Here is a 27,921-nt window from a genome sequence, read left to right as displayed (position 1 = left end):
TTCCACATTATCCAGTTAAAAGCTGTCATTTTGTAGAGGTAGATACAGAAGACAAGGGAGAGCTAACAATTTATGTAACATTGGTCTGATTATTATTCACATATCCTGGGTTCCCAGTTCTGAAGTCAGGCTTCTTTCTGTGGTCTAGCAGACTGGTTAAGAACACAAACTCTGCATTCATGTACATCTGGGTTCAAACACTGGCTCCGTTACTTACCAGCTGCTGTTTGACCTTAGGCAAGCCACTTATCCTCCCTGTGCATCTATAAAATGGTATAGTATTTATTCCTATATCATAAATTTGATGTGATGATTAAAATAGGGGTGGAGGGATGTAGAATAGGGTAGGGGGAATAGAGGTGATGGAGGGTGACATGACTTAGAGTGAATGCACAATAAAATATACAGATGATGTATTGCAGAATTGTGCCCCTGTAAACTGTGTAATTTTATTAACCAATGTCACCCCAATAAATTCAATTAAAAAGTGAATTAATGTAAAACAGAAAAAAGTGCCTTCCACGTGATAAATGCTTTGGGTTGGTTCTTCCCCCCCTTCGCCCTCTTCCTCCTCTTCTTCCTCCTTCTTTGTAGTGATGTAATCATTATTTGCACCAGGCTTTTGAAAAGGCAGCTGAATTTAGTTTTATTTAATGATATGTGCATAGTAAGCAGTGACATTTTTCAGATTCATTGGCACTACATTTCTTACTCAGACGTGTATTTTAGCAAACACTGCCCTTGACAAAGCCAGAGAAGAGGCCTTTCTAGGTCAGAATGGAAGTAGAGGTGGGACGGGATAAAGACATGCATGGATGTAAAGTCTAATAAAATATAGTTCCTGTGTTCCAGTGTCCACAGTGAGGATACAATTTATTTCTCCTCCAGTCATAATTCTTATGGTAGAAAAATCAGGCTATGTAAGAAAAGTTAACAGCATTAGTTGATGATAAAAATCTTGCAGCCAAGGAGTCTTTGGCTCCCTCTCAAGGCATCTTATAAAGGTAGTACCAACAGGTCAGGCTACCCTGTAACCCCACAGTGGGAAGAAACTAACCATTAAGTGGCCTATAAAGAGGCTTCCACTGGAACTAAGAAGGTATTTTTCAAAGCATAGCTGTCATGGTGGAAAAACCCTGAAAGTGGTCCCCAAAGAATCTCAGATGAGATCAAGAGCCTTTGAGATGACATTCATCACCCTTATATAATGACTTGTCATACTGTTAAGTTCTGTGAAGGCAGAAACTCTTTGTAATTCTGTGGGATCCATAGAGCCTAGTAGAGCACAGGAAAAGTGCTCAATAAACATTCTTTCAAGTAAAAGACAATAAATAGGTCATTCTCACTGGCATAATTCCAAGGAAATGACATTCTGAAATAAATTTCTATAATATTATTTTAAGGTAACGCATATTTTAGCATAAGATGCTCCCCATATATGAGTAAGTATCCAATGAACTGAGGAAGAAAATAGAAGCAGAGGCAGAGTCACAGGGAAGAGAAGGACAGCTATCATAAGGAAGGGGAAAGAGGGGACAGAATTCAGGGAGGTGAGGGGATTAGCCACAATCATACATCCATAGCACATTGATACAGACAACGGGGCAGCCATCGCCGAGGGAAAGGTGTGGGGGTGGAGGGAGATGGAGGGAGGGCAAAGACAGGGAAATGGGGGTAGAAAGAGACTTTGCATGAGGGCTGGGGGGCACGATGTGGTGTGTGGAGGGTATTATATTGAGTAGGACACTTGAAACCATGCCAACCCAATAAATTAAAAAAAAAAAGAAAAAGAATTGTGATGGTATTAATTATATAAGACCACTAGCATAACTGCTTAAATTTCTCAGATTTTCATATTATTGTTGTGAGTCCAGATGACTTTGACTTTGTCAAGCTGAGTTTAGTGGGTTTAATTAGATATATAGGTGGGGTTTTACTGAACTGGCTCAAATCAGGAAGTAGAATTATACTGACAGTCCATTATATGCTCTTAACTTCCTTATCCTAGCACGTAGTATGGAGCAGTTAGGCAATCTGTCAGAAAGCAAAACAAAATTCACCAATTAAGCAGGGAAAAATCCATTAAGAGAGATGCCTGATAACTTAAATATTCTGCTGCAATACACCAAACCAAATGGTGACCTAATCATAAAAAAGTCAACTTATCACCCCAACTAATGTAATCTTTCTTTTATGAGGGTCTGGATAATGCCTGTTTGCGTAAATGAGCAGAACCAGCAGCAATGGACTAAGCCCTCACTACAAGAATCAAAGCAGCTTTGCAATGGCATCTGTATGGTATTAACTAAAGCTAAAGCTTTTAAATCCCTCTTTATATTTCATACATCCACAGTTCAGAAATAGCTGCAAAAGATGCTCCCTGATGAAGCTTTGCAAGGCAAGTTGTAGCCCAGTCTAAACTTCTACGCTTCAATTATAAAGCACTGACAATTGTAATGAAGGAGCTGGCAGACCTTTGACAATAGCAGCTCTGACAGCTGACATAATACTGGTAACCTCACCTGCTTATGACATTTATGTACCATTATTAAGATCCTGCTGAGTGCTAGTCAAGTAGAAAGACTTTCTGAATAAAGAATCTTACCTGGCAGTACTTTCAAAAGCACACAAATAACCTATTAGATAGATAGATCATGATAGATGATAGATAGATAGATAGATAGATAGATAGATAGATAGATAGATAGATGATAGATAGATAGATATTTACATATATCTATATATGTAATGGATATATTTTTTAAATAATTTTAATTTTTTTAATGTGAACTTTATATATTGACTTTTTAAGCACAGTGAAGTAAAGGTCAGGCGGGTGTAAGAGTCATACTTTTCATTTTAAAAAATTAATATTGACCAGAAAGATTAACACTTAATAAAATCAAAAGACAGAAAAATAAGATGAAGTACCTGGTATTGAGACATGTTTTGTCAGCTCAACCAACCCAGTTATAATTAGACAATGCAATATACTCCCCACTTTCAGAAAGCATGCAGGGTACTTGATTTCTAGCCAAGAATAACATGACAATCATGCTATTATTGTCTTCCTTATTTTCTTGAGAGCAAAGAAGGTTTATGCTCTTTCTATTTTTCTGTTATTATATTATTTTCTTTCAAAATATTACATTCAAGATTACAGCATAGACAGAGGAAAATAATTGCAAACAGTTTTGCTCTAAATGAAACAGACAATGTCTGACAGCAAAGGTGAAAGTCAACTGCATTCTAGTCAGTATTTACCATTGGATTTTGTAGGCTTCTGCGGATATATTCCACTAAGGGACGATAGAAGAAATGCAATGCAATTTGGCTTTAACCTATTAATGTGTAATTTTTGTATCTTAAAAACCAGATAACTTGTAAATATTTTCAATGTGAAGATGATTTTCCTTTTCTTCTCCACATGTGACCAAGATGGTATAGACAGCAATCCTTAGATTCATGAGACTTATGAACAACCCATGTGGTTGCTCTGGCTAAAGCTTTTAACTTTCTTCAGAGTCAGTGGTTGCCTTTCAGCACTTTATAGTGATTAGGCTGCTGGACGAGGTGATATTCCCCCCCAATGCACGTGTGCGCGCACACACACACATACACACACATACACATACACTACCTATAAGGAAATAATCAAAGTGGTTCCTCCTACACACACATGGATGTGCATTACCTATTCTGTAGCATATAAGTAAGTAGTCCTATTACCATACCCATTGGACCTGGAAAGCCTGGAATTCCAACGGTTCCAGTGAAACCTCTAGCTCCTTTTTCACCTGGGGGCCCACGAGGACCTTTAAAAAAACAAATTACAATTACTGATGATAGTTTTAAAGCACAGGTAAAATGGATTTGTCATTTGTTAAGACAGTTGTATAAGTAAATTCAAAGTCTTTTATTTGTTATACAATAATGCAAAATAAATAAGACCGACTTTCCCGGATAGAGGCATACCCTGCTGTTGAATAGTACAATGCTGTGTATTGATAAAATGAGATAGCCCTAAATTAGACAACCTAATTATATATAAATAGTTATGTGTGTCTAGCACCTTTCTAAATTCTCATAATCTGGGAGCAGAGAGAGACACTGAGTCAGTGATGGCACAAACTCACATTAGTGTTGTGCACATAGTAAACAGATTTCACTATATTGAGTTCGATGCGGTGTGGAAAATGTATAAGTAAGGACTTATAACTCATGAATGATACCATCAGGTAAACAAAACCACACATAGTAAACAATCAAAACAATAGAATAGAAGGTGGCGAACTCAGATATTTGTTAGATTCAGATCAGCATGAGTAGCAATGTTTGAAAAGACTTTCTTGAAGAAGTGGGATTTGTAGTGTACTTTGAACATTGAGTAGAATGGAAAAAAAAGAGAATTCTGGGTAAGTGAGAGAGATGTGGGGAATGGCAAGCAGATGAAAGGGAGAACAAGAATACTTTTTCAAGTTAAATATTAAATATAATCCCTAGATAGATATAGAGATTGTAAAATAAAATGGAAAGATTACAGAAAAATTTTTGACTACTTGGTCTCACAATTTCTCAGATGTCCTTGAGTACTGAGTTAGATCAACACTGATTAGTCACTTGAATTTTCTGTGCCCAGCAAGAAAGATACATGATATGTGGTAATTATTTCTTTAGAATGATGTTACTGAAAATGTCTTTAGAACTTAAAGGTGTCCTACTAGTATTCCTTCTTCTACAAGTATTTGTCCTTACTTTTAAAGCAAAAACACTTAGAAATTTTCTTTTCAGTTCCAAAAGAAAGAACCAAACCTGGATGTATCATAGAATAATAAAATAATAATGTTTTAAAAGAAGTATTTTCCAATTAGTGTGGTTTAGCCACATACATAGCCAAAAAACAACACACAACTATATTTAGCATCACTGGTTAGAGCTGTTAGTTTACAAATATCAGTTAGGTGGGAAGAGGTAACAACTGAAAAATTCTAAGAGGTGGCCACATAAATAGGTAAAGATTATCTCATGCATTAGTATATTTAGTCTATTTCCTTTACATCTTTTGAAGTTATTTTGCATGTAACTATGTATAGTAGCTGTATATGCCTCTAATGTTGGAACATTAGTTCAGTTATAACAAATACATGTTATTTTATAAAATTCTAAGTTATAAACACCTCTCTATTTTTTGATATAAAAATACTGATACAGGCCCTGGCTGGTTGGCTCAGCGGTAGAGCGTTGGCCTGGTGTGCGGGGGACCCGGGTTCGATTCCTGGCCAGGGCACATAGGAGAAGCACCCATTTGCTTCTCCACCCCCCCTCCTTCCTCTCTGTCTCTCTCTTCCCCTCCCGCAGCCAAGGCTCCATTGGAGCAAAGATGGCCCAGGTGCTGGGGATGGCTCCTTGGCCTCTGCCCCAGGCGCTAGAGTGGCTCTGGTCGCGGCAGAGCGACGCCCCGGAGGGGCAGAGCATCGCCCCCTGGTGGGCAGAGCGTCGCCCCTGGTGGGCGTGCTGGGTGGATCCTGGTCGGGCGCATGTGGGAGTCTGTCTGACTGTCTCTCCCCGTTTCCAGCTTCAGAAAAATACAAAAAAAAATTTATAAAAAAAAATACTGATGCAAATTGGCAGTTATAAAATAGTCACAAAGGTGCAAAATACAGCATATACAATATAGTCAATAAAATTATAATACCTGTGTAGAGTGTCAGGTGGGTTCTAGACTTATTGGGAGATCACTTCATACATAAGTTTCATAAATTTCTAACCACTATACTATATACTTTAACTGAATAAAATATTGAATGCCAACTGCAACAGAAAAATAAAAACATAATTTAAAAAATAAATAAATTGATTTATAAAGAAATAGAACAACAAATACAGCAAAAAAACCTGAGATCAGGTATCTGAATCTCAGAGGTAGGAAACCAGGTCAATGTTTCCTTTACAGAGTCTAACTAAGAGTGTTAAAAGTTACTTTTTAATTTGTATTTTATTCTTCAATTAGCATTAATCTCAGTTACTACATAATGTTTTATTTTTAGCCATTGATATAACTCTTCTTCTGCTAAGAACAAAATGTGAAAACTACTTTAATAAATGTTTTTGTTGTCTTAGATAGTTTGGACAGATAGAAGTACACGGATCATAAAACACTTTCCTCTTAGCTTCTTGCATAGAACTTTTGAGACCTTTCTCAACACAATGCTATGATGCTACCTTCCAAAACTGCTTTCCTTTTCATCCCTGCTTTAGTTTATGCATTCATGGCTCTGCAGTGGGAGTATTCTAGAGTTGTTTTCTTTTCTTTCTGATCTGAAAGCATTTTGTCTATCTCACCCTCAGATTTCCTTCAGTCAGCTTTAAAAAAAAACTATCTATCTATCTATCATCTATCTATCTGATTGACCTATTAAGTTAAGTATTATATATCTTCACCTCACTATAAAAAAATGTAGCAATCTATTCTACCATGTATTGGACAAAAGAATGAAGAACTTTAAGTTGGGAGACTTAGAGTCTATTGTAATCATCTTCTTTGTTCTGAGTTACTATTTAGCTTCTCAAGATTCTATTTCATCATCACATCAGTAACCATCTCTATATATCAAATGGAAATAATGCTATCTGTAAATTCCCTTGTTAACATATGTCAAAGGAACTAGATAACTATTGGTAAAAAATGTATGATTTGCTCTAGTTCAAAAAGCCATACGAATACACATTATTTTTCTTCATCTTTAATTCCTCCTAACTGCGAAGTTACAGGATTAATTCATAAATGCTATAGCTAAAAGTTTCCAGGAACAATTCTTTCTATAAAACACACATAAAAAGTCCACTATTTAGCTCCTTTCATATAATATTTATTTTTTAAAAAATGAATACCAAAATTTCTATATAGCCCTAAGAAAGGTACTGATTTAGAATACTCAGTCATCATAACCATCATAGATAAACACTGTGTAGTTTACAGGCAAGCAGACCTAGGCATATCATTATTTAAAATCCTCAGATGATAACATAGCACTAACAATATCTGCCCACATTTCCAGAGCTATGCATCATGTCCTACTCATTATGATCATTAATATCAATATTTTACCTTGTTCTCAATCTTGCCTCATATTTAGATCATCATAGAAATCTCCCAAATCTTTTAGGCTCTTACTGTTTAAATGTGGGTGGAGCATAGAGCACATTCCTAACAGCTGTGGCTGATGCAATGCTGTGAGAATACTCCAGCACCTGAAACTCTCCTAGGCACACCCAGGAGGGAACTCGCCCACTATAAGGAAGTGACTCAATGCCAACCAAGAAGATCCCTGATCTTTTCAGCCATTGGCTTTGAAGAACACGCTGGAACACCCTGTAGGCTGAACCTGTGTATATAAACTAGCTTGCTTCCTGAATAAAGAGGATCTATGTCACTGAACCTGGTCCCCAGAGTCGGGTCTCTGAGTCTCCATCATCCTCACCCCCGGTAGGCTTTGTCCACATTTAAATATGCCCCCTTTTATTTCTATTCTTATAGTTTTCATGCTTACTGATTTAGGTATATTTAATCTGGGAGAGGCCTTAACGGTTGTTTAGTAAACACATTTATAGAGGGTAAGACAGTGAATTCTTCAAGGTCTTAAAGCTAATTGGGCAAAACCAGAATTAGAACTCTCTTTCCTGATAATTAAGGCCTACGTTATACTACTCCAAACCTAATTGACTTCATTTTAGACATTTGTTCTTCCATTATTCCTGAGATTAATTTTTCCTTAATAATGGCTAAAGACACAATCAATTTTTAAATACCATTAAGTAATTGAACGAAAATCTCCAAATTTAAATACTATAAACTGCTTATTCTTCCTTATCATGAAATAAATATGTTAAATAGTAGAAAAAGACATTCAAATTTTCCCAAACGAACATTGGGTTACTTATTTTTCACCACTGACACAAATCATATTTTATTTCTTTTAACTTTCTTCTTCAATGTTCGCCAACTTTGTTTCTTTAAATGATGTTATCCACATTCCCCAATAAACTCTCCTTTACCTTTTCAACAATTCAGTCTTTGAGAATCTAATTACTATAGTTACCTGAAAAATGTATTAAAATATCTATATCTTTTTTATTTTATGCTTATTTAACAATTGTAAATATAAAAAGATAGAAAGTAATAATACTGATCCAAAACCCCACAAATAATAAACACCTTATTAATTTATACAATATATCTCCCTGGGTTATAGTTTTATAAATATTTATTAAAAATGTATTTCATGGCTAGGTGTTATAAAGAATATAAAAATAGTCTTTAATTTTAAGAAACATGTTGTTTCCAAGAAGATACAACATTTCACTAGAAGACAGTATGAGATTTATTTTTTATTTTTCAGTCTTTTTAAACAATTTTAATTTATTGTGTTTACATAGACTCTAGCATCCCCCTGAATGCATCCCCCCCTCTCCTGTGTTACCCACAACATCCCCCTTTCCATCCAGGATTAGCTTTTCTGCTCTCTATAACGTTGTATTATGTGTGTATAATTTGACCAATCTTTTTCCTTTTTCTGCTCCCTTCCTATCATCCCCTTTCCCTCTGGACCCATTGATCCCTCCTCTGTCTCTATTCCGTTCCTCAGTTCATACTGTTCATTGGATTCCTCAAATGAGTGAGGTCACATGATATGTTTCTTTCTCTGCCTGGCTTATTTCACTTAACATAATATTTTTAGATATTACAATCATACTAAAAATTATCCTGTGGAAAAAATGCTTAATTCTCAATATTAAGTAAGACATACATGTCAGCAAGAGTATTACTACGAGCTCTGGCTGGTTAGCTCAGTGGTAGAGCATTTGGCCCATGTATGGATTCCTGGTCAGGGCACACAAGAGAAGCACCCATCTGTTTCTCTAACCCTGCCCCTCTTGCTTCTCTCTCTCTCTTCCCTTCCTGCAGCCATGGCTCAACTGGAGTGAGTTGGTCCCAATTGCTGAGGATGGCTCCATGGCTTCCACCTCAGACTCTAAGAAGTACTTGGTTGTTGAGCCATGCAGCAACACCCCATATGGACAGAGCATTGCTCCCTAGTGGCCTTGCTGGGTGGATCCCAGTTGGGGCACATGTGGGAGTCTGTCTTTGCCTCTCCTCCTCTCACTGAATAAAAAAAGAAAAAAAGAGTATTACTATGATGGAACCAGAGAAGGCTTCATGTAAGAGGTCACATATTAGATAGACATTGAGTAATAGATATTTTTTAGATACTAATAAAAGAAAAAAGATTATCTCAAGTGAAGGAAAATACCTGAGACAGGATATAAAAAGTATCAGGTATATTAAAATCACAGTAAAATAAATTGAAATATTGTGTATTAAAAAGGAAAAAGGGAGGTCATGTGACATTCAAAAATAGTTAAGAAACACATTATAGAATACCTTAAGTGCTAAGAAGAAAAATATGTCTCTAATGAGGAGGCAATAAAAGACTTTTAGCAATCTAGGGTTTCCCTTTGAAACACTGTGTTCTAACAAAAATGTAGAAAGGATTATGGTGTGAGAGATTGAGGCAGGAAATGACTGGAAGACTATTTCAATAATCTGGCAGAGTAGGGATAAATATAGTTTATACAGGAATATAAAGAAGTGATGAGTGGATAGAGAACATGGAACATAAGAACTAATGATAAGCTTAGAAGGAAAAATAAAAACAATTAAATTTTCTATCTTGGAAACCTGAAAGATGGGTACTGCCACTACAAACTATACCTTAACAAGAAACTATGAAGAATGAGAGGAAATGAAAGCACTAGTCTTGCTTATTCATTCAACACATACGTAATTGTTAACCCACTATATATCGGGTGCTCTAACAGAAGCTAAATAAGTCAAGGGAGACAAGACCCAACTTCCTGGAACACACATTCTATTGGAGAAGATACATGATTAATAAGCAAATAAACATGGGAAATTATTTCATGTAGCAATAAGTACTGTGAGGAAGTTAGAGCCAATAATAATATAGAGATGGGGAGGAGAATGAGAATGGGGGAGAAATTATTTCTAAAGTGGCTATTTTGAGTGGAATCCAAAAGGAGTTGAGATGCAAGAGAGAACATTTCAAGACAAAGAGAATGAGTTTACTGAACATTCTGAAAAATGACAAGTGAAACTAGCCCTCCTTCCTTATTAACTTATACTTTTTAATGGCACTTTCATTATTCCAGATTTCCAAGCTAGACAGAGAAAAAATTAGAAAATGTGGGTGAATAAGCAGATAGGTGCCAGACCAAGTAGGAGTTTAGATTTTCTTCTATGTCTAATAGGGAGATAATGAGGGGGTCTTAAGCTTGAGAAAGAAAATATCCAGTGATAATTTTTGATAATACCTTATGTTCTATATTACGTAAAATAATTTAAGAGTAGAATCAAGGAGAACAATTGAGAAGTTGATGTAGTACATCAAACTGGAATACGGTTGCTTAAATTAGAATAGTAGCAGAGGTGATGCTGAAAAGGAGTTTTATTTGAAATTGTTATACAAGAGCAAACTGTACCCATACATGAATTGAGTGTAGGGAGTGAGAGACAGAGAAATCTCAAAGATAGCTTCCAAAATGTTGGAGTAAGTCACAAATTGAACGATAATACAACAAACAGATACGATGGGAAAGCAACACTTTTAGGGATATACAGGGGTGGGATGCTCAGAAATCAAGGATTTAGTCTGGATTTGTCAAGTTTCAGAAATTGTTTGAAATCTAAAGTGGAGTTGTCTATAATTGTTAGAGAGAAAGCTGATTAACTCAACTTTTTCTTTATTATCTGTTTTAATCTGATAATTAAAGAATACATACAATTTGTTCTATACAAGATATAAAGCACAATAATAAAGAGAAGATGCCTGTAATATCTAAACCCAAGAAGTAGGTATTATTTGGGTATTTCAGGATCCATTCATCTACATCAATTTCAGAGATAGACATTAATATGAATTTTGTGTGGCTCGTTAGCAGACATTTTAAAAACAATCATTCTTTTTAAAAAAATAATTAAAACTTTAATGTATTGCATAAAGCTAAGGTCTAAAACCAAACATTCTTATTATTATTATATGTGTTTATATCTGAAAATACAGATTATTTATTTGTACTAAATTCTGAACACTGGAAACAAAAATGTACTATATGTAACTTTCTGGAACTTTTCTTTATGAGAGGCAAACCTAAACAAAACTACACCAAAAGGTTGAAGATAAATATGAAAAATAGTATAAATGTATATAATTAAAAGTCTAATGAGAAAAAATACATAGTATATATATATTAATTTGAAAATCAGTAATATTTAATTCACCTTGTTTTACAAACAAGTAAAAAAGAAAATGAAAAATTCATTGTTTTTTGTTTTCTGTTTTTTGAGAGTTCAAAGACTTTTCCTAATTAGAAAAGTCTTTGAACTCTCCAAATAATAGCACAGGGGTAAGACATAAGAAAGAATCTAGTTTTTTAAAAAAGAATTAACAAGCTTGATTTATAGACAGGTAGAGAACTTTGTACCTTAAGATAAATTCTTCAATTTTTAGTAATATGGGATATTTGAAACACTGATTCATTAGATCTTAAGAGAGATTTCATTTACTTTTTTTTATCCCTTTCTCATAAAGGAAACCAGGAAGGATACTATTATTTTACCATGTCCTAATATAATCTGAAGATGCCTTCCTCTAGATATAAAAACTATTTTAAGCTATAAGATTTTGAAGACTAATTCTCTGCATATATCAATACATTTTAATATGTCACTTTTTGAAAGAACAAGAAGATATTTTACCTTGAATAAAAGTGATATTTTTCAGTGCCTGAGAATGTTCCCAATCTTTCAGTCTGAGATCATTAGTGATGTTGTTCAGTAGTTTCACTTCTCCTCTTATTTCCTGTTCCAAATGAGCTTGTTTTTCTTTCACAGTCATAATTTCTGCCGATGCATTATACACACGCTCCTCTAACTTACTCATCTCCTATGAAATATAAGCAAGCATCTGCAATTTTTATTACACAATTATTTATCAAATATGTAAGTTTAAGAAACCCTAGAAGCCAGATTTTAAAAAAAAACATATATTACATGAATATTATGGGATAAGAATACAAAATTAGAGAACTATTTTAAAATAGCAATTCTTTAGTTTTGAAGTATTTTTTATTTTGACTGAATAGCTCAATTTTTACACCCATAGCCATGCCCCACACTGATTACTTGAATATATCTAGAGTGTTTTCCTATTACCAAATATATAGATGTCAAAATTCTAAAGTAATTTTTTAAAACTTGGGATATAGTTTTGAACTTATTTGAAGTAAAACATATTAATACTGTATTAATCCTGTGATTTAATAGATTTGAATATGAAATTGTTTTACAGCAATAACTGAATGTAATGCCATATTTCCCAGTGGCAGTAGATATTCAAGATAGCTTTTCATATTCATTACAAACTCAACTAGCACATCAATGATATCTTACTTTTAATTTGTATTGCCTCTGTATTTAAGGTTTCATTTTTATTTTGTTTTCAATTATTTATACATTTTTGTGTGCATCTGTATACCTGCATGCATATATAGAGAGATTGTGAACAAGAGAGATAACACTGAGGAACAATTTTTTTCCATTGTCTGTTGCATGATGTTTTAGAATTGTTTCTATATATATATTTCTGCATCACTGATTCCAAATCTGAAGTCCATTTTTTGGTACATGCTCTAGTTTTTATTCAATTTTAATTTCTTTTTGTTAAATTTAATGGTTTTTAAATTGGAATTAAAGGGCAATGACTCTTGGATTGATCATAACCACAAGGCAATTAATGTTTTACAAACCTCACTTCTACATGATTGTAATTTTTTTTTTTACAGAGACAGAGAGAGAGTCAGACAGGACAGACAGGAACAGAGAGATGGGAAGCATCAATCATTAATTTTTCATTGCACATTGCAACACCTTAATTGTTCATTGATTGCTTTCTAATACATGATTTGACTGCAGGCCTTAAGCAGACCGAGTGACCCCTTGCTCGAGCCAGCGACCTTGGGCTCAAGCTGGTGAGCTTTTGCTCAAACCAGATGAGCCTGTGCTCAAGCTGGCGACTGTGGGGTCTCGAACCTGGGTCTTTCAAATTCCAGTCTGACACTTTATCCACTACACCACTGCCTGGTAGTTGTTTATAAATGTAAAAAATTATTATCTGACAAAAACAACCTCTTATTTTCTTTGAAGATTGAATCATGGCTTCTTCAAGTAGGCGTAAATGTGAGAATAGTTCTGCCATCTTCTGTTATATACGCTGGTGTTACACACTTCAATGTCAAAGGCACAATATTTCATCATTTGTGACACGTGCACAGATTGCATATTTTCAAGTTTCCCTTGGCAATCAAGACAAAAATTGGGCTCCTCATATTTTCTGTCATAATTGTGAGGAAATGCTTCATGACTGGACAAAAGGAAAATGTAAAGGAATGCCTTTTGGTATTCCCATGGTTTGGTGTGAACCTTAGGACCACAGCAGTGACTGTTATTTCTGTCTGATCCATACAAAGGGCATCGGCAAGAAAAAATGGCATATGATCACATATCCTAATATTCCTTCAGCATTACGGCCTATTCCACACTCTGAGACACTCCTGGCTCCAGTTTTCAATGGTTTTGTTTCTTCTAAGGACAAAGAAAGTGAACATGGTGATCAAGTGTATTTTGATTAGATGCATGAGGAAATGGTTATAGAATCTGAAGGGTCTTCTTCTGAGGCCAAACAGTCATTAACCCCTCAGCAGTTTAGTCAACCCGAATTGAATGACTTAGTAAGAGATCTGGGCCTATCAAAGAAAGCAGCTGAGTTATTAGCCTCCAGGCTTCAAGAAAAGAATGTACTTCACCATTCAGCTAAAGTATCCCATTTCAGGAAGCGTGAACAAATTTTTGTGGACTTTTTTTTCCAAAGACAAACACTTTGTTTACTCTCATGATATCAGTAGTCTTCTCAGCCAGCTAGGTGTTATCACTTACAGTCCAACACAATGGCGCTATTTCTTGACAGCTCTAAATGGAGTCTGAAATGTGTTCTCCTACACAACGGTAATGTTTATGCAGCGGTTCCAATTGGTTATTCAACTCATCTGAGAGAAGATTATAATATAAAAATTGTCCTCAACTTACTGAAGTTTAAGGAGCACAACTGGATCATTTGTGTGGATCTTAAAATGGTAAATTTCCTTCTAGAACAATAGAGAGGCTCCACAAAGTATCCTTGCTTTCTGTGTTTGTGGGACAGCTGAGCTCAGGAGAAACACTGGACACAGAAGGAGTGGCAGAAACATGAAGCTCTGGAAGTAGGGATGCAAAATATTGTGAATGAACCTGTAGTTAATTAATACAGCATCATATTTCCACCACTTCACATCAAACCTGGCTTAATGAAGCAGTTTGTTCAGGTTTGAATAGAGAAAGTGAATGCTTTCACCGTATTATTTCTGCTTTTCCTGCCTTGTCTTTCGAGAAGATAAAAGCAGGTGTATTCGATGGACTTTCAATTCGAACCCTAAAACTTGATGAAGAATATGTCAGGAAGATGAATAAAGTAGAGAAAACAGCATGGCAATCTTTTGTGGCAGTTACAAAGAACTTCCTTGGCCACAAAAAAGCAGAAAAGTATGAAATTCTGGTTCAAAGAATGCTGTTGTCTTTCCATGACATTGGACATAACATGAGCATTAAGATTCACTTCCTGAACAGTCACCTTGATAAGTTTCCCCAAAATCTTGGAGCTGTTAGTGATGATCAGACTACTCCTGGAGCATCAAACGAGATTGTCCTCAACAAGTACACAAACGCAGGAGATACAAACGCAAATTTTTGCCTGAATAGAATTTAAATAAGCTTTGTGCAAATTTTATGATTAAAATAAGTGTTTTAATATGTTCTATTTCAAAACTGTAGACAAATTCTGATGCAATCATATCTTTTAGTATATTAGTTGTATTTACTGCATTATATAAATTATTATATTTTCACAAAAATGATGCCCAGAAGATATTCTACTTCATTATGTTAAAGTAAACGTTGAAAATTTTACAATAAGATGAAAACCTAAAATCTTGAATTGCAAAAAAACTGTAAGTTACAGAGAAATACTAATGTCAGATCTGAGATCAGCACACTTGAATTAGGTAAGAACAAGTGTGTTTTGGATGCAACAAAAATTTTGTTCCCTAGTGTAATATTTGTTTGATCTCAAACATGCTTTTATTTTTTTCTCAATAATACAGTAAGAATATATTTACCTATTAAAATACTTAGAGGATGCCTTATTTTTAATAATTTTCTGGAAGTATATTATATGTATTTTTTATAATTGATTTGATTCCTATTGATAGAGTTTTGAACTGCACATATTTTATAACTTTAAATAATGTTATAATAAACACCGTTTTATATATATGTTTACATATTTTTATAAGTGCTCCTATAAGACAGACAGCTTCTTGGAAGTAAATGTGATTATGTACTTTTAAATATTAAAAATTTTGTTCAGTAATCTCGCACTTCCCTCCAAATATATAGTACCATTTTAAAATCTTACAAATTGTACATTAGAGCCTATATTTTGCACCCAAATATTAGATACCATCAATATATAGAAATCTGCAAGGTAAGAGTAGATACATAACACAGTCCAATTATTTAATTTGCTTTTTGAAGTATGAAAAGGTCAATTACCAAGACATAAAGTTTTTGATGATATTTTTCTTTATTACTTTTCTTTCAAGTCTTTTGCTTGGTTTTCCCTTGGGTGTTGGCTTTCCTCTTTCTGATGCACCAAACCTTTTTACCTACTCTAGTAATGTTTTCTATTTCTCAGTTCTACTTTCACCCCAAGTTCTGTTTCAATGGTATATATATACTTTAGACTTTTCAAGTATTAATACTTCCATGATCAACTGTTGATAGTCTTGTTTCCCACTTGCACAAAGAAATAAACCAGTAGTATACTTGTTGCTTAATCCAGGTGTGAAGAGAAAATTGCATTTCCTTGCCTTGATTGGACAAGTTGAGGTGAGAGGGTCAAGGCCATGAGCATGTAAAACCTTTGAAAAGAAATGAACATATACCCAGATTTGTCTCACCAATGGCTCTGTACTCTAGCTGAGGGGCTTATCAGTTTCTGCCGCTCTAACTGTGCCTCCCCTCACCCAAAACCTTACTCTAGAATAGAACAGTGCTTCTATCTCCTTCTTCCCTGTTTGGCATTGTCTATACAATGTGCCAAAAATAAATAGTAAACATAAATATTTGAAAAACACATATTGTTCACTATAATAGTAAACTCATTAAAAACAAATAAATTAAGTTGAGCAATGTAATATATAGCTCAACTTAGTTTAGGTGCCTTCAAATTGCTGTAGGAATGCCAGGTAGTTCCAGATAGCCACAGAGCAGAGGTCGGGGGATTAGCAAGTGGTTTTGCTACATAAAACCCAGGAATACCTAAAGCTGAGGCTGGCCTTTTATTCCCTTCTTTGAAAACTGCATACGGTGCTAACATTAGACATCTTCCACTTGAAAGAATTAAATTGAGAGAAGGAAACACACATTGGACTGTTTTCAGTCTTATACGACATCTAAACACACACATTCCGCACTCCACCATCAGTGGGCCTACCAGAAGCAGGCTATATTTTGCCATCTTAACTTCCTTTCTGTATATGAAGATGATAAATTTCAACCTTTATCTTTTATTTTGTGCCAGCATTCTTTTTTATTTTTTTAATTAATGTTTGGTCCATTCTTGATAATTATTATACTAATGTTACTTATAAGCCTTCTTTTCAAACATTACTTACTGACTCACACACTCATTTTATTTATCAATTCTTGTGTTTGGCTAAAGATTCAAAGATAAAATTGTTAAAGCAATGGAAATGAGAGTTCAACATTGTTTGCAGTGAGCCCGTGCATGCGCGCACACACACATACATACATACACACATACATAAGTACATACACACATACACTAGCACTGACCTAGTTTCTAAATCTCTACAAGTCACTACTGCCTTGAAAAAAAAAATAGGCTTTGAAGTTCCTTCATTTCCTTGTACAGGCACCTCCATTTCTAATGCTGGGACCCCCTCCAAAACCTAAGTGCAATCTAACCAAACTGAAACAGTTCACTGGTAACCAGATTTTAATTATTTTCACTAATTATCATGTTTTCAATTTGGTTTCAATGCCTCATTAATGTGGGTTCATAAATATTCACCAATCCCTGCTGGATTTGGGCTATAACCAATATCAACTTTGCCCCTGTTCTTATATATGGTTTCTCTTTTCTCTTTCCTCACTCCATCTCACTACATCTCTGAGCCAGTTTCTACATAGAGTAACAGTTCTTTCTCTTCCTCTTTCCCTCCAAATTACTCACTGTCAATTTCAATAACTTACGTTTTGTTTTCCTCTGTCTTCATATTGTTAGATCCTAGAGCCAGTTTCTTCTTTGCACATTTTTCTAAACCCTTCATGGCCTGTGTCCTGATGGGCTTACTTATTAACTACATGGGAAGCACTAACAGTTAGATTTTGGAAAATGTGACATTGAATAGAAACAGAATATCAAGGTTGCTGTTGAAATGAGGTTCATAGGACCCCCATATTTAAAAAGCAATACCATTGTCTTCTAATGCCTTAAGACAAGGACAGTGTAAAAATTTAAAAGCTCTGAGTCGTTGTACCTTAAAAAAAAATAAACATGGAGAATATTCTGTATTAACCCATTTAGTCTATCCTCTAATTAATAATTAGTTGGCTTTCATCTGATGTTGTAAACTTAGAGGCTTCTCTTTGCTTTATACTTAACTGATCTTTGCTTTATTCATTTTAATCTACTACGAAGATGTCAGATTTTTTAGCTAATGATGGAAATTTTATAGGTTTCACAATAATTATAATCTCAGGTTTTATATATTATGCAGGTTATGTTTTCACAAATAGTAAAATTTCAATCATATGTTCATTTTTCATGAAAAATAACTATTATAACTAACGCTGGGGAACAAACTTTTTGTTGCATCCACAAAAACACTCGTTCTTACCTAATTTGAGTGTGCTGATCTCAAATATGACATTAGTTATTCTCTGTAAGCTACAGTTCTTTTGCAATTCAAGATTTTAGGTTTTCATCTTATTGTAAAATTTTCAACATTTACTTTAACATAATGAAGTATATGTTTTCTTGGGCATCATAAAATATAACATTTATATAATGCAGTAAATACACTAATACACTAAGAGATATGATTGCATCAGAATTTGTCTACAATTTCAAAATAGAACATATTAAAACACTTATTTTAATCATAAAATTTGCACAAAACTTATTTAAATTCTATTCAGGCAAAATTTGCGTTTGTAGCTCCTGCGTTTGTGCACTTGTTGAGGACAATTGTGTTTGATGCTCCAGTGGTAGTCTGCGATCATATTTCTGTCCCATCGCCCCTGAAACAGTATTCCATCATTTTCAGATCTTGATGAAAGCGTTCTCCTGGCTCATCACTAACAGCTTCAAGATTTTCAGGAAACTTATCAAGGTGACTGTTCAGGAAGTGAATCTTAACGCTCATGTTACATCCAATGTCGCAGAAAGCCAACAGCATTCTTTGAACCAGAAGTTCATAGTTTTCTGCTTTTTTGTTGTCAAGTAAGTCTTTGTAACTGCCACAAAAGACTGCCATGCTGCTTTCTCCACCTTATTCATCTTCCTGGCAAATTTTTCATCATGTGAGGTTTGCATTGGAGGTCCATCAAGTACACCTGCTTTTATCTCCTCAAAAGACAAACTGCTTTATTAAAGCCAAGTTTTATGTGAACTGGTGGAAAAATGATGCTGTCTTGATTAACTACAGGTTCATTCACAATAATTTGCATCCCTACTTCCAGAGCTTCACTTTTCGGCCACTCCTTCTGTGTCCAGTGTTTCTCCCGAGCTTGGCTGTCCCACAAACACAGAAAGCAAGGATACTTCGTAAACCTCTCTGTTGTCCTAGAAGGAAATTTAACATTTTAAGATCCACACAAATGATCCAGTTATGCTCCTTAAACTTCAGTAAGTTGAGGACAATTTTTATGTCATTATAATCTTCTCATAGATGAGTTGAATAACCAATTGGAACCGCTGCATAAACATTACCGTGTGTAGGAGAACACATTTCAGACTCTGATTAGAGCTGTCAAGAAATAGCTGCCCTTCTGTTGGACTGTAAGTGGTAACACCTAGCTGGCTGAGAAGACTACTAATATCATGAGAGTAAACAAAGTGTTTGTCTTTGGAAAAAAAGTCCACAAAAATTTGTTCACGCTTCCTGAAATGGGATACTTTAGCTGAACGGTGAAGTACATTTTTTTTCTTGAAGCCTGGAGGTTAATAACTCAGCTGCTTTCTTTGATAGGCCCAATTCTCTTACTAAGTCATTCAATTCGGGTTGGTTAAACTGCTGAGGGGTTAATGACTGCTTGGCATCAGAAGATGACCCTTCATATTTTATAACCATTTCCTCATGCATTTTATCAAAATACATTTGATCACCATTTTCTCTTTCTTCATCCTTAAAAGAAATAAAACTATTGAAAACTGGAACAGGGAGTTTCTCAGAGTGTGGGATAGGTCGTATTGCTGAAAGAATATTAGGATATGTGATCATATGCCATTTTTTCTTGCCAATGCCCTTTGTATGGATCAGACAGAAGTATCAGTTACTGCTGTGGTCCTTAGGTTCACGCCAAACCATGAGAATACCAAAAGGCATTCCTTTGTGTTTTTCCTGTGTCCAGTCACAAAGGATTTCCTCACAATTATGACACACAATATGAGGATCCCAATTCTTGTCTTGATGGCCAGGGGGAACTTGAAAAAAGGCAATCTGTGCACGTGTCACAAATGATGAAATATTGTGCCTTTGACGTTGAAGTGTGTAACAGCCACATATATAATAGAAGGTGTCAGGACTATTCTTACATTTACGCCTACTTGAAGAAGCCATGATTTAATTTTAAAACAAAATAAGAGGGTGTTTTTATCAGATAATAATTTTTTACCTTTAAACACAACTATAATTACGTAAAAGTGATATTTGTAAAACATTAATTGTCTTGTGGTTATGTTCAACCCATGTGTCGTTGCCCTTTAACTCTGATACAAAAACCAATGCATGCCATTAAATGTAACAAAAAGAAATTAAAATTGCATAAAAACTAGAGCATGCACCAAAGAATGGATTTCAGATTTGTAATCAGCCATGCAGATATATATAGAAAGATTTCTAAATTCTCATGCAACAAAAAATGGAAAAAAAAATTTTTTTCCCCAGTGAAAAAATCCCATTTTGAAATAAGTGACTTAAATTCTTTCTCATAGATCGAAAGTAATCCAGAAGATGGGTCAATGAAAAGTTTTAAATAGGATCATTTTGATGGGCCAACGTCTGATTTTGTAAATACAATTTATTGGACCACAGCTGTACTTACTTGTCCTCTATAGTTGATGGCTGCTTTCACAAAACAATGGCAGAGTTGCATAGTTAGGTCAAAGACCACATGGTCTCCAAAGCCCAATATTTGTTTGACCCTTTAAAAAGAAACTTTCGCTGACGACTGATCTAGAATATGTCTTGCCTTGTGTATTTCATTTTTTATGACAATAAGATATTCAATGCATTATTTAAATTTTAATTTTTAAGTTATATTTTATACATAAGAAACTTATGTATACTTTTTGGGAGTGACAAAATAGCTATTTTAAAATGTAGAGTTTTTTAAATTTTCCATGTAAGGTTTCCATTCTTTTGATGATAAAAAAAATTCTGGGGTCTGTTGTAAAATTTACAGAGAGCCTACCCCTCCCAAGATCTGCTAAAATACATCTAACAATCATAATTGGTTTAGGCAGTCTATACCAGAGATTCTATACCAGGTTTTCTAATATTAAAATACCTTAAGAGAAACTATATCCAAAAAAAAACAACACTATTTTTCTTTTTGCTAGGAATCTGGTAAAGAAATGAGATAAACCTATTTGAAGCTTGGTAAGATTGTCAGAGGAATCAAGGTAATAGGATGATGTTCAAACAGGGTTTGCAATGTTTGTCTTCCTGCTCTTCTGAGGAGATAGGACCTAAATGAATTCAATGTCAGCATGTGACCTTCCAATACGAAAGCTCTTACCGTTTGTTTAAATTTATTCTCTTGCACTCTGCCATTCAGTGTTTCAATGCTGAGCTGCAAGCCAAGCAATGTGGTATTCAGACTTATTAATGACTTGGAGATTTCATCTATTTCACTTCCATGTTCTTGGATGGAGGAAAGCAAGGTACTCAGCTGGAGAAGAGTATCATTAAATCTTTGATCAGTCACCACACTGAAATTTTGGAAATGCTCTGAATCTATGAGATTGACTTGTGTATCTGAAATATACTGGATTCTCTTCTCCATGTTGCTCATGTTTCCCCTGAGAACTTCTCGAAAGTTGCTATCTTCATTGTCGTTTCCTTTTCTCATGGGATTCTGAGGTGTACCATCAGCATTAATTGAACCAGCTGTGACATTCTTCATTTCCCTCTTTAGGAGTTGAGCTGTATGTTTAAGTAAAAATAAACAGAGTCATGGTCTATCTCCTCAAATGCATATACAATTCTATTCTGTATCATGTCATTCCATTCCATTCTAATATTTTTAATGTTATTGTAAATCAGGTATTAATTTTAAATAGACAATGTATGAACTATGGGAGGCATATTACTGATAGGATGACAGTCTCCTCTTCCCACTTTACATTATAACTTATAGAATTGATTAAGCCATTCTTTCTGAATTGCTGCTTATAAGAAGTTGTCAGAGGGGGTGGGGTTAGGGAGTTGGATAAAAACTGTGAAGGGATTAAGCAGAGAAAAAAAAACATACAGATAGACCACAGTTTGGGGATTGCAAGAAGGAGAGGAAGGTGGAGGGAGGTAGAAGGTAAAAGGGGAATAAATTTGAAGGAGACTTGACTTGGGGTGGTGAATACACAATATAATATACAGATAATGTACTATAGAATTGTACATCTGAAACATAATTTTATTAAGCAATGTCATCAAAACAAATTCAATAAAAAAATTTTAGGCCCTGGCCGGTTGGCTCAGCGGTAGAGCGTCGGCCTGGCGTGCGGGGGACCCGGGTTCAATTCCCGGCCAGGGCACATAGGAGAAGCGCCCATTTGCTTCTCCACTCCCCCCTCCTTTCTCTCTCTCGCTTCCCCTCCCGCAGCCAAGGCTCCATTGGAGCAAAGATGACCCGGGCGCTGGGGATGGCTCCTTGGCCTCTGCCCCAGGCGCTAGAGTGGCTCTGGTCGTGACAGAGCGACGCCCCGGAGGGGCAGAGCATCGCCCCCTGGTGGGCAGAGCGTCGCCCCTGGTGGGCGCACCGGGTGGATCCCGGTCGGGCGCATGCGGGAGTCTGTCTGACTGTCTCTCCCTGTTTCCAGCTTCAGAAAAAAAAAAAAAAAATTAAATTAAAGGAAGATACCATCATCATTATAAAAAAAATCTTCTGGACCACTGCATTTGGCTTTCCCAGTAAGAAAGATTCTACAGTGCATTGTATCCTACTGCTCAGGTCTGTTGTTAAGATAAAATGAAAAATTGTTTAGCACAGTATCTGAGGTGACCATGTTGAATATGTTAGTTATTATCAAGATAAATGATAATGATGACAAAATATGTAGTAAAAGAAGAAAAACTAGTTGTTTCATCTTCCTTATCATTAAGCTGGTAGAGAATTGTCATTTGCAGATTACACAGACCTAATTTAGAGTTGGTAAAACAAAAATTAGGCAAATTATATTTTTACTTTAAAAAGTACTGTTTTTATAAGATTCTTCTTTGCCGATGGGATATATATTCATGGTAGAAAATTAGAAAAGATGAATAATAAGGAAAAATAATTTATCATTAAATGATTTTTCTTTTCATTTTTTCTTTTCATCCCAAATTAAATGCTAACATTTCGGTGCATGTATATTAAAATTGACTCTGTTTTCCCTATCATATTATAAGTGCAAAATCAAAATTATATTTTATATACAACCTAGCAACTACTTTAAAATTAATACTACATTATAAAGACTTTTGCATATTACTTAGAATCGTTTAACAAAAATAACTTTAATAACTACATTTCATTCTAAATATGGATCTACCAGATTTATTTAACAAAGCCCCTAAATTAGTCTGTTTCTGTGATTACTAATATATTCAATGTTTTTATAAACAATCTTTTGAGTAATTATTTCCTAAAAAAACTTTATTAAATGGTATTTTGAAGATATACGGAGCTGGTGATATGTATTTCTAAATAGACACATATTCTCTAAAGTTTAGAGTCTAAACAAGCTAATTATTCTTCTGAAAGGATCTAGAGTAATATGTTTAGAGTTTCCAAAAATGAAAAGCATAAGTGTTAACTTTGCAGATAAAAACAACACAACTATAAACAATAAAGAAAACTTTAAAAACTATTTTACCACTAACTAGTGATGGTTAAAATTGTTATCTTTCCATATCTCTCTTCATATTTATCTTCATTATTTATACACTTTATCTACCTCTATATTAGTCTCTTACTTATATTAATTTGAATGTATAGTATAAGATTTTCCATATTTGACCATTGTTAAGCAATAAAAAGAATAACTTTATATAGTTTAAATTCAGACATGATAGCTATACTTGATCTGTCAGTATTATGAGTAAAAATGATACAGGAATAGCACCAGCTTTATAGGTATTTGAGAATTAAATGAGACAACCCATTAAAAATATTTAGTTTTCATCCTTAACTCACGGTACCTCTTATATGAATGAGACTTTGGTGTTTACAGAGTCAAGCTGCCTGATTCTGGATTCTAGCTCTACTCCTCATCATTAGCTGGATTATTCTGGGAAAGTTACTTGTCTTCTCCCTGCTCAGGTTCCCTCAATGATCTAAAAATATTAGCTCTCTCAACAGTGGTGTTGAGGATAAATGAGTTAAGGCATATAAATTCCATAGCACACAGATCACATATGAAACTTCATTCACATTTAAGTGCTTTATCCATGAAAGATGATATCTTCACTATAGAGAAAACTGATTTTACCACCTTTACTTAAAGAAGTCATTGATAATGGTTGTTATTGTAAACCAGGGGCCGGGAACCTATGGCTCGCAAGCCAGATGTGGCTCTTTTGATGGCTGTATCTGGCTCGCAGACAAATCTTTAATAAAAATAATAACGTTAAAAATATAAAACACTGTCATGTATTACAATCCATTCATTTCCTACCGCTCATGTCCATGGTTGTGGGTGGCTGGAGCCAATCACAGCTGTCCTTCAGGACAACAACAAATTTTTATTGGATAATGCGTGACATACACAGGTCATTGTATGGCTCTCACACAGAATTACATTTTAAAATATGTGGCATTCATGGCTCTCTCAGCCAAAAAGTTTCCCAACCCCTGTTGTAGACATTATACTAAGTATTAAACTATATATGCAGTTAAATCTGAATTTAAAAAACATAAATTTTCAGTTCTCTTTAAAACTAGCTTATTTAATATGATCCACAATAGAGGCTATTTAAGTGTGCATTATTTTTATACTTCTTAATTTATCAATAACTTGGGCAATAAAATATATTTCTTAGTAGGATCTTATCACATTTATTAAATGTAGTGTGCGAAACAAGTTTTGGATTGACAACCTCATGTATGCATTGATCAATTCTATGATTTATTTATTAAGCACTGTTTAAGCACCTCAGAGAATAAGACCAAATGAAATGCAATGGTGTTCCTTAGAATTTTTCCTTTTGTGATGATTATTGATTTTCTAGTCAGCAGTTAAGAATCCAGGTTCTGGATTAGAACTGCCTGGATTAGCTATTCTTGCTCTTTCCTTTGTAAATTGTGACCTTGGGCAAGATAATCTGTCAATGCTTCTATTTCACTTCCCTATAAATGGGATAAAAATAGTGTTTAAATAATTAAGTAAACTAATATATATAAAGTGCTTAGAATACTTCCTGACACATACCATAATAAGCATTTCATAAGTTTCAGTATTTTTGATGTTCTTAATATTTTGGATTCACTCTCTGTGACTTACACATCCATATAGACAACATTGATAACTAGGGGACATTAAAATTGTGTAATATAAAGGAATTGAGGGAAGTTCAGTATTGATATATGTACAGTAATCTCTGTGCTGTATTTTACTAGGTACATGGATCTAATTGTTCAACCATATAACTTTACTTATATTAGAAAGAAGTTTTATTTATATGGGTAAAGCAAATCTTTTTCACAGGTAAAAGAGAGATTTGATTTAACAAAATGTCAAATGACCAATGATTTTTATTTGACATGAGTTCAACAAAAATAGACAAAGTTACATTTTGCTTATAGATTTAAAAACACAACAGTGCTTATTTCCCCGAATTCTGAATGAAAACTAATTTGATCCCTATTTTCTTTAAAAATATTTAACTCTGTATCACAAATCTAGTAAAGAACACCAGGATTCCTAATTTCAAATGCTGATTAATTTCACTATTATTGAAGAGACAATGCTTTTTACTTTTCTATTTCCATTTGAAAGGAGACAATATTTTATGGCTGGTGCAAAGACCTAGGGAGCCAGTTATATTTGATTCTACAGCTCAGATTTACTCTTTCATGAGGGTAATATTTTCTACCAAAAATCTTTATTGGCCCTGGCCGGTTGGCTCAGCGGTAGAGCATAGGTCTGGCGTGCAGGAGTCCAGGGTTCGATTGCCGGCCAGGGCACACAGGAGAAGCGCCCATCTGCTTCTCCACCCCTCCCCCTCTCCTTCCTCTCTGTCTCTCTCTTCCCCTCCCGCAGCCAAGGCTCCATTGGAGCAAAGATGGCCCGGGCACTGAGGATGGCTCTGTGGACTCTGCCTCAGGTGCTAGGACGCCCCAGGGGGCAGAGCATCGCCCCCTGGTGGGCATGCCAGGTGGATCCCGGTCAGGCACATGCGGGAGTCTGTCTGACTGCCTCCCCATTTCCAGCTTCAGAAAAATGAAAAAAAAAAATCTTTATTATTTTGACCTAAAGAATCTTCAGAATTTCAGTGACAATTGACATATATTAATACTAAATCATATTTTATTGTCATAATACATGTTTATGTTGTTATACTACAACAGTGATCCAGTAGCTTCTGTAAGAAAAGACAGCATACAAAATAGATTTTAAAATTAAGAAATATCTTTCATGAATATGACACTTTTATTTAAGTACAGATTTTATGTATATTTTACTTCACCCACAAATTTGTATTTGCCAAAACAAAGTGATTACTCTCATTTTAGGGATATATTTTGTCTATAACTGTGATTTTTTTTATATCAAGTAGAAATATGTATTGTATTTTAGTTTCCTTTTTTAAAAACATCCTGATCTGTAACTTAAAGTTATAAATGGACTGTCAGTTGTTCATTATTCAAGGTTGCTTGACACAGCAAGATCTATTCCAAATTCTGGTGAATTTGCATGATAACATGAACTTATTTGATTTGAACATTTTTAACTTCTCGTCAGTTTCAATAGATACCTGCTGTAGTTTCAGTAAACAAGAACCACTTCAGATCAATCATTGTCAACGCTGTAACAAATGTGTTGGGTTGGTAGTATTTTCTAATAACCCAGAGATATTTGAACTTGGTTAGAACCCTGAATTCTTTACAGCTTTGGTCCACATTCTGCACAGGCTTATTAGAAAGAAGTGGTACTCTTATGTTGGCTCTGCAGATTATGGTTTGTATAAAGGTGATGGAATTTGCCCGAATTGTAAATTTGCTTATACCTAAAAATCTCAAACAATAAAACATCTTTCAGTTATGGCTTTGAAACTACAAATAAGCATGTACATAAACAACAATCAGATAACCTCAGTTCATCAGGAGATTAGTTTCATGGCAGAGACATCGTGTTCTTTTACTTAGATGGTTGTGGTTGGATTGATTGCCTAATTGGTTTAGTTTGTTGTGCTTGGTTTTTGTTTTTTATTTGTTTATAATGGCCAAAATAAGAGTTATTCTTTCCTGTGAAAAATATTTTCCTGGCTAAAATGATAGCAGCTCTGTTTTGTTTTGATTTTTTATTGTTCAAACCATATTTTGTGTTAAAAGCCAAATTACAGTGGGAAATAGTCGACCACAGAGGTTAGGAGTCAAGTGGTATGGGTGGGAACTCCAGCTCCCACCGCTGGACAGTTTCAGTTCCTTTTGTGGCTAACGAGGGTAAGTATACCTCTGCTCAGGGGAACTGGAAAGGTGTCTTCAGATAATCTGTGAAAAAAATTATGGCCCAGTGCCTGCATGTAGAAAATGCTCAAAAATAATAGCTACTGTTAAAATTGTTGCTGTTTTTGTATTATTATCATTTCATTTTCTTAGCTTTTGATTAATTTTAATTTATTGTGTTAACATGAATTCAAGTGTCCCACTCAATATAACTCCCTCCCCCCCACTCCTTTGTCCCCCATTGCCCTCCTCCCCCCCTTCCCTTTGGGATTTGCTGTCCTGTTATCTGTATCTATGTGTTATGTATACATAATCTCAATAATCCCCTCACTTTCTCTGATCCCATCACCTCATCCCCCTTCCCTCTGACAGCTGTCCCTCTGCTCCCCGTGACCCCGCCTCTGCCTCTATTCCGTTCCTCAGTTCACTTTGTTATTAGATTCCACTTATTCTGACTCTTTTGGAATAGTCTTTTAGATCGACTCTCAGCAGAGGTTTGGCCTTCTGCTTTGGAG

The 27,921-nt window shown here is 34.9% G+C and overlaps 1 protein-coding gene across 3 annotated transcripts in view; it reads right to left on the bottom strand.

Moving 5' to 3' along the window:
* The window catches only part of MSR1 (macrophage scavenger receptor 1), a 77,934-nt gene that overhangs the window by 36,242 nt on the left and 13,771 nt on the right, over positions 1-27,921 (bottom strand). For all 3 annotated transcript variants that reach the window (XM_066380245.1, XM_066380246.1, XM_066380247.1), the window contains exons 4-6: positions 21,278-21,684; positions 11,837-12,023; positions 3,735-3,815 (exon numbers count right to left, since the gene is read on the bottom strand). In XM_066380245.1, the coding sequence (XP_066236342.1) occupies positions 3,735-3,815; positions 11,837-12,023; positions 21,278-21,684 (675 nt within the window). The remainder of the gene's footprint in view (positions 1-3,734; positions 3,816-11,836; positions 12,024-21,277; positions 21,685-27,921) is intronic.

The sequence above is a fragment of the Saccopteryx leptura genome, chromosome 4, assembly GCF_036850995.1.
Source record: "Saccopteryx leptura isolate mSacLep1 chromosome 4, mSacLep1_pri_phased_curated, whole genome shotgun sequence".
Classification (NCBI taxonomy): Eukaryota; Metazoa; Chordata; class Mammalia; order Chiroptera; family Emballonuridae; genus Saccopteryx; species Saccopteryx leptura.
The sequence above is the reverse complement of the archived record's forward strand: the minus strand, read 5'-3'. Positions and strand labels throughout refer to the sequence as shown.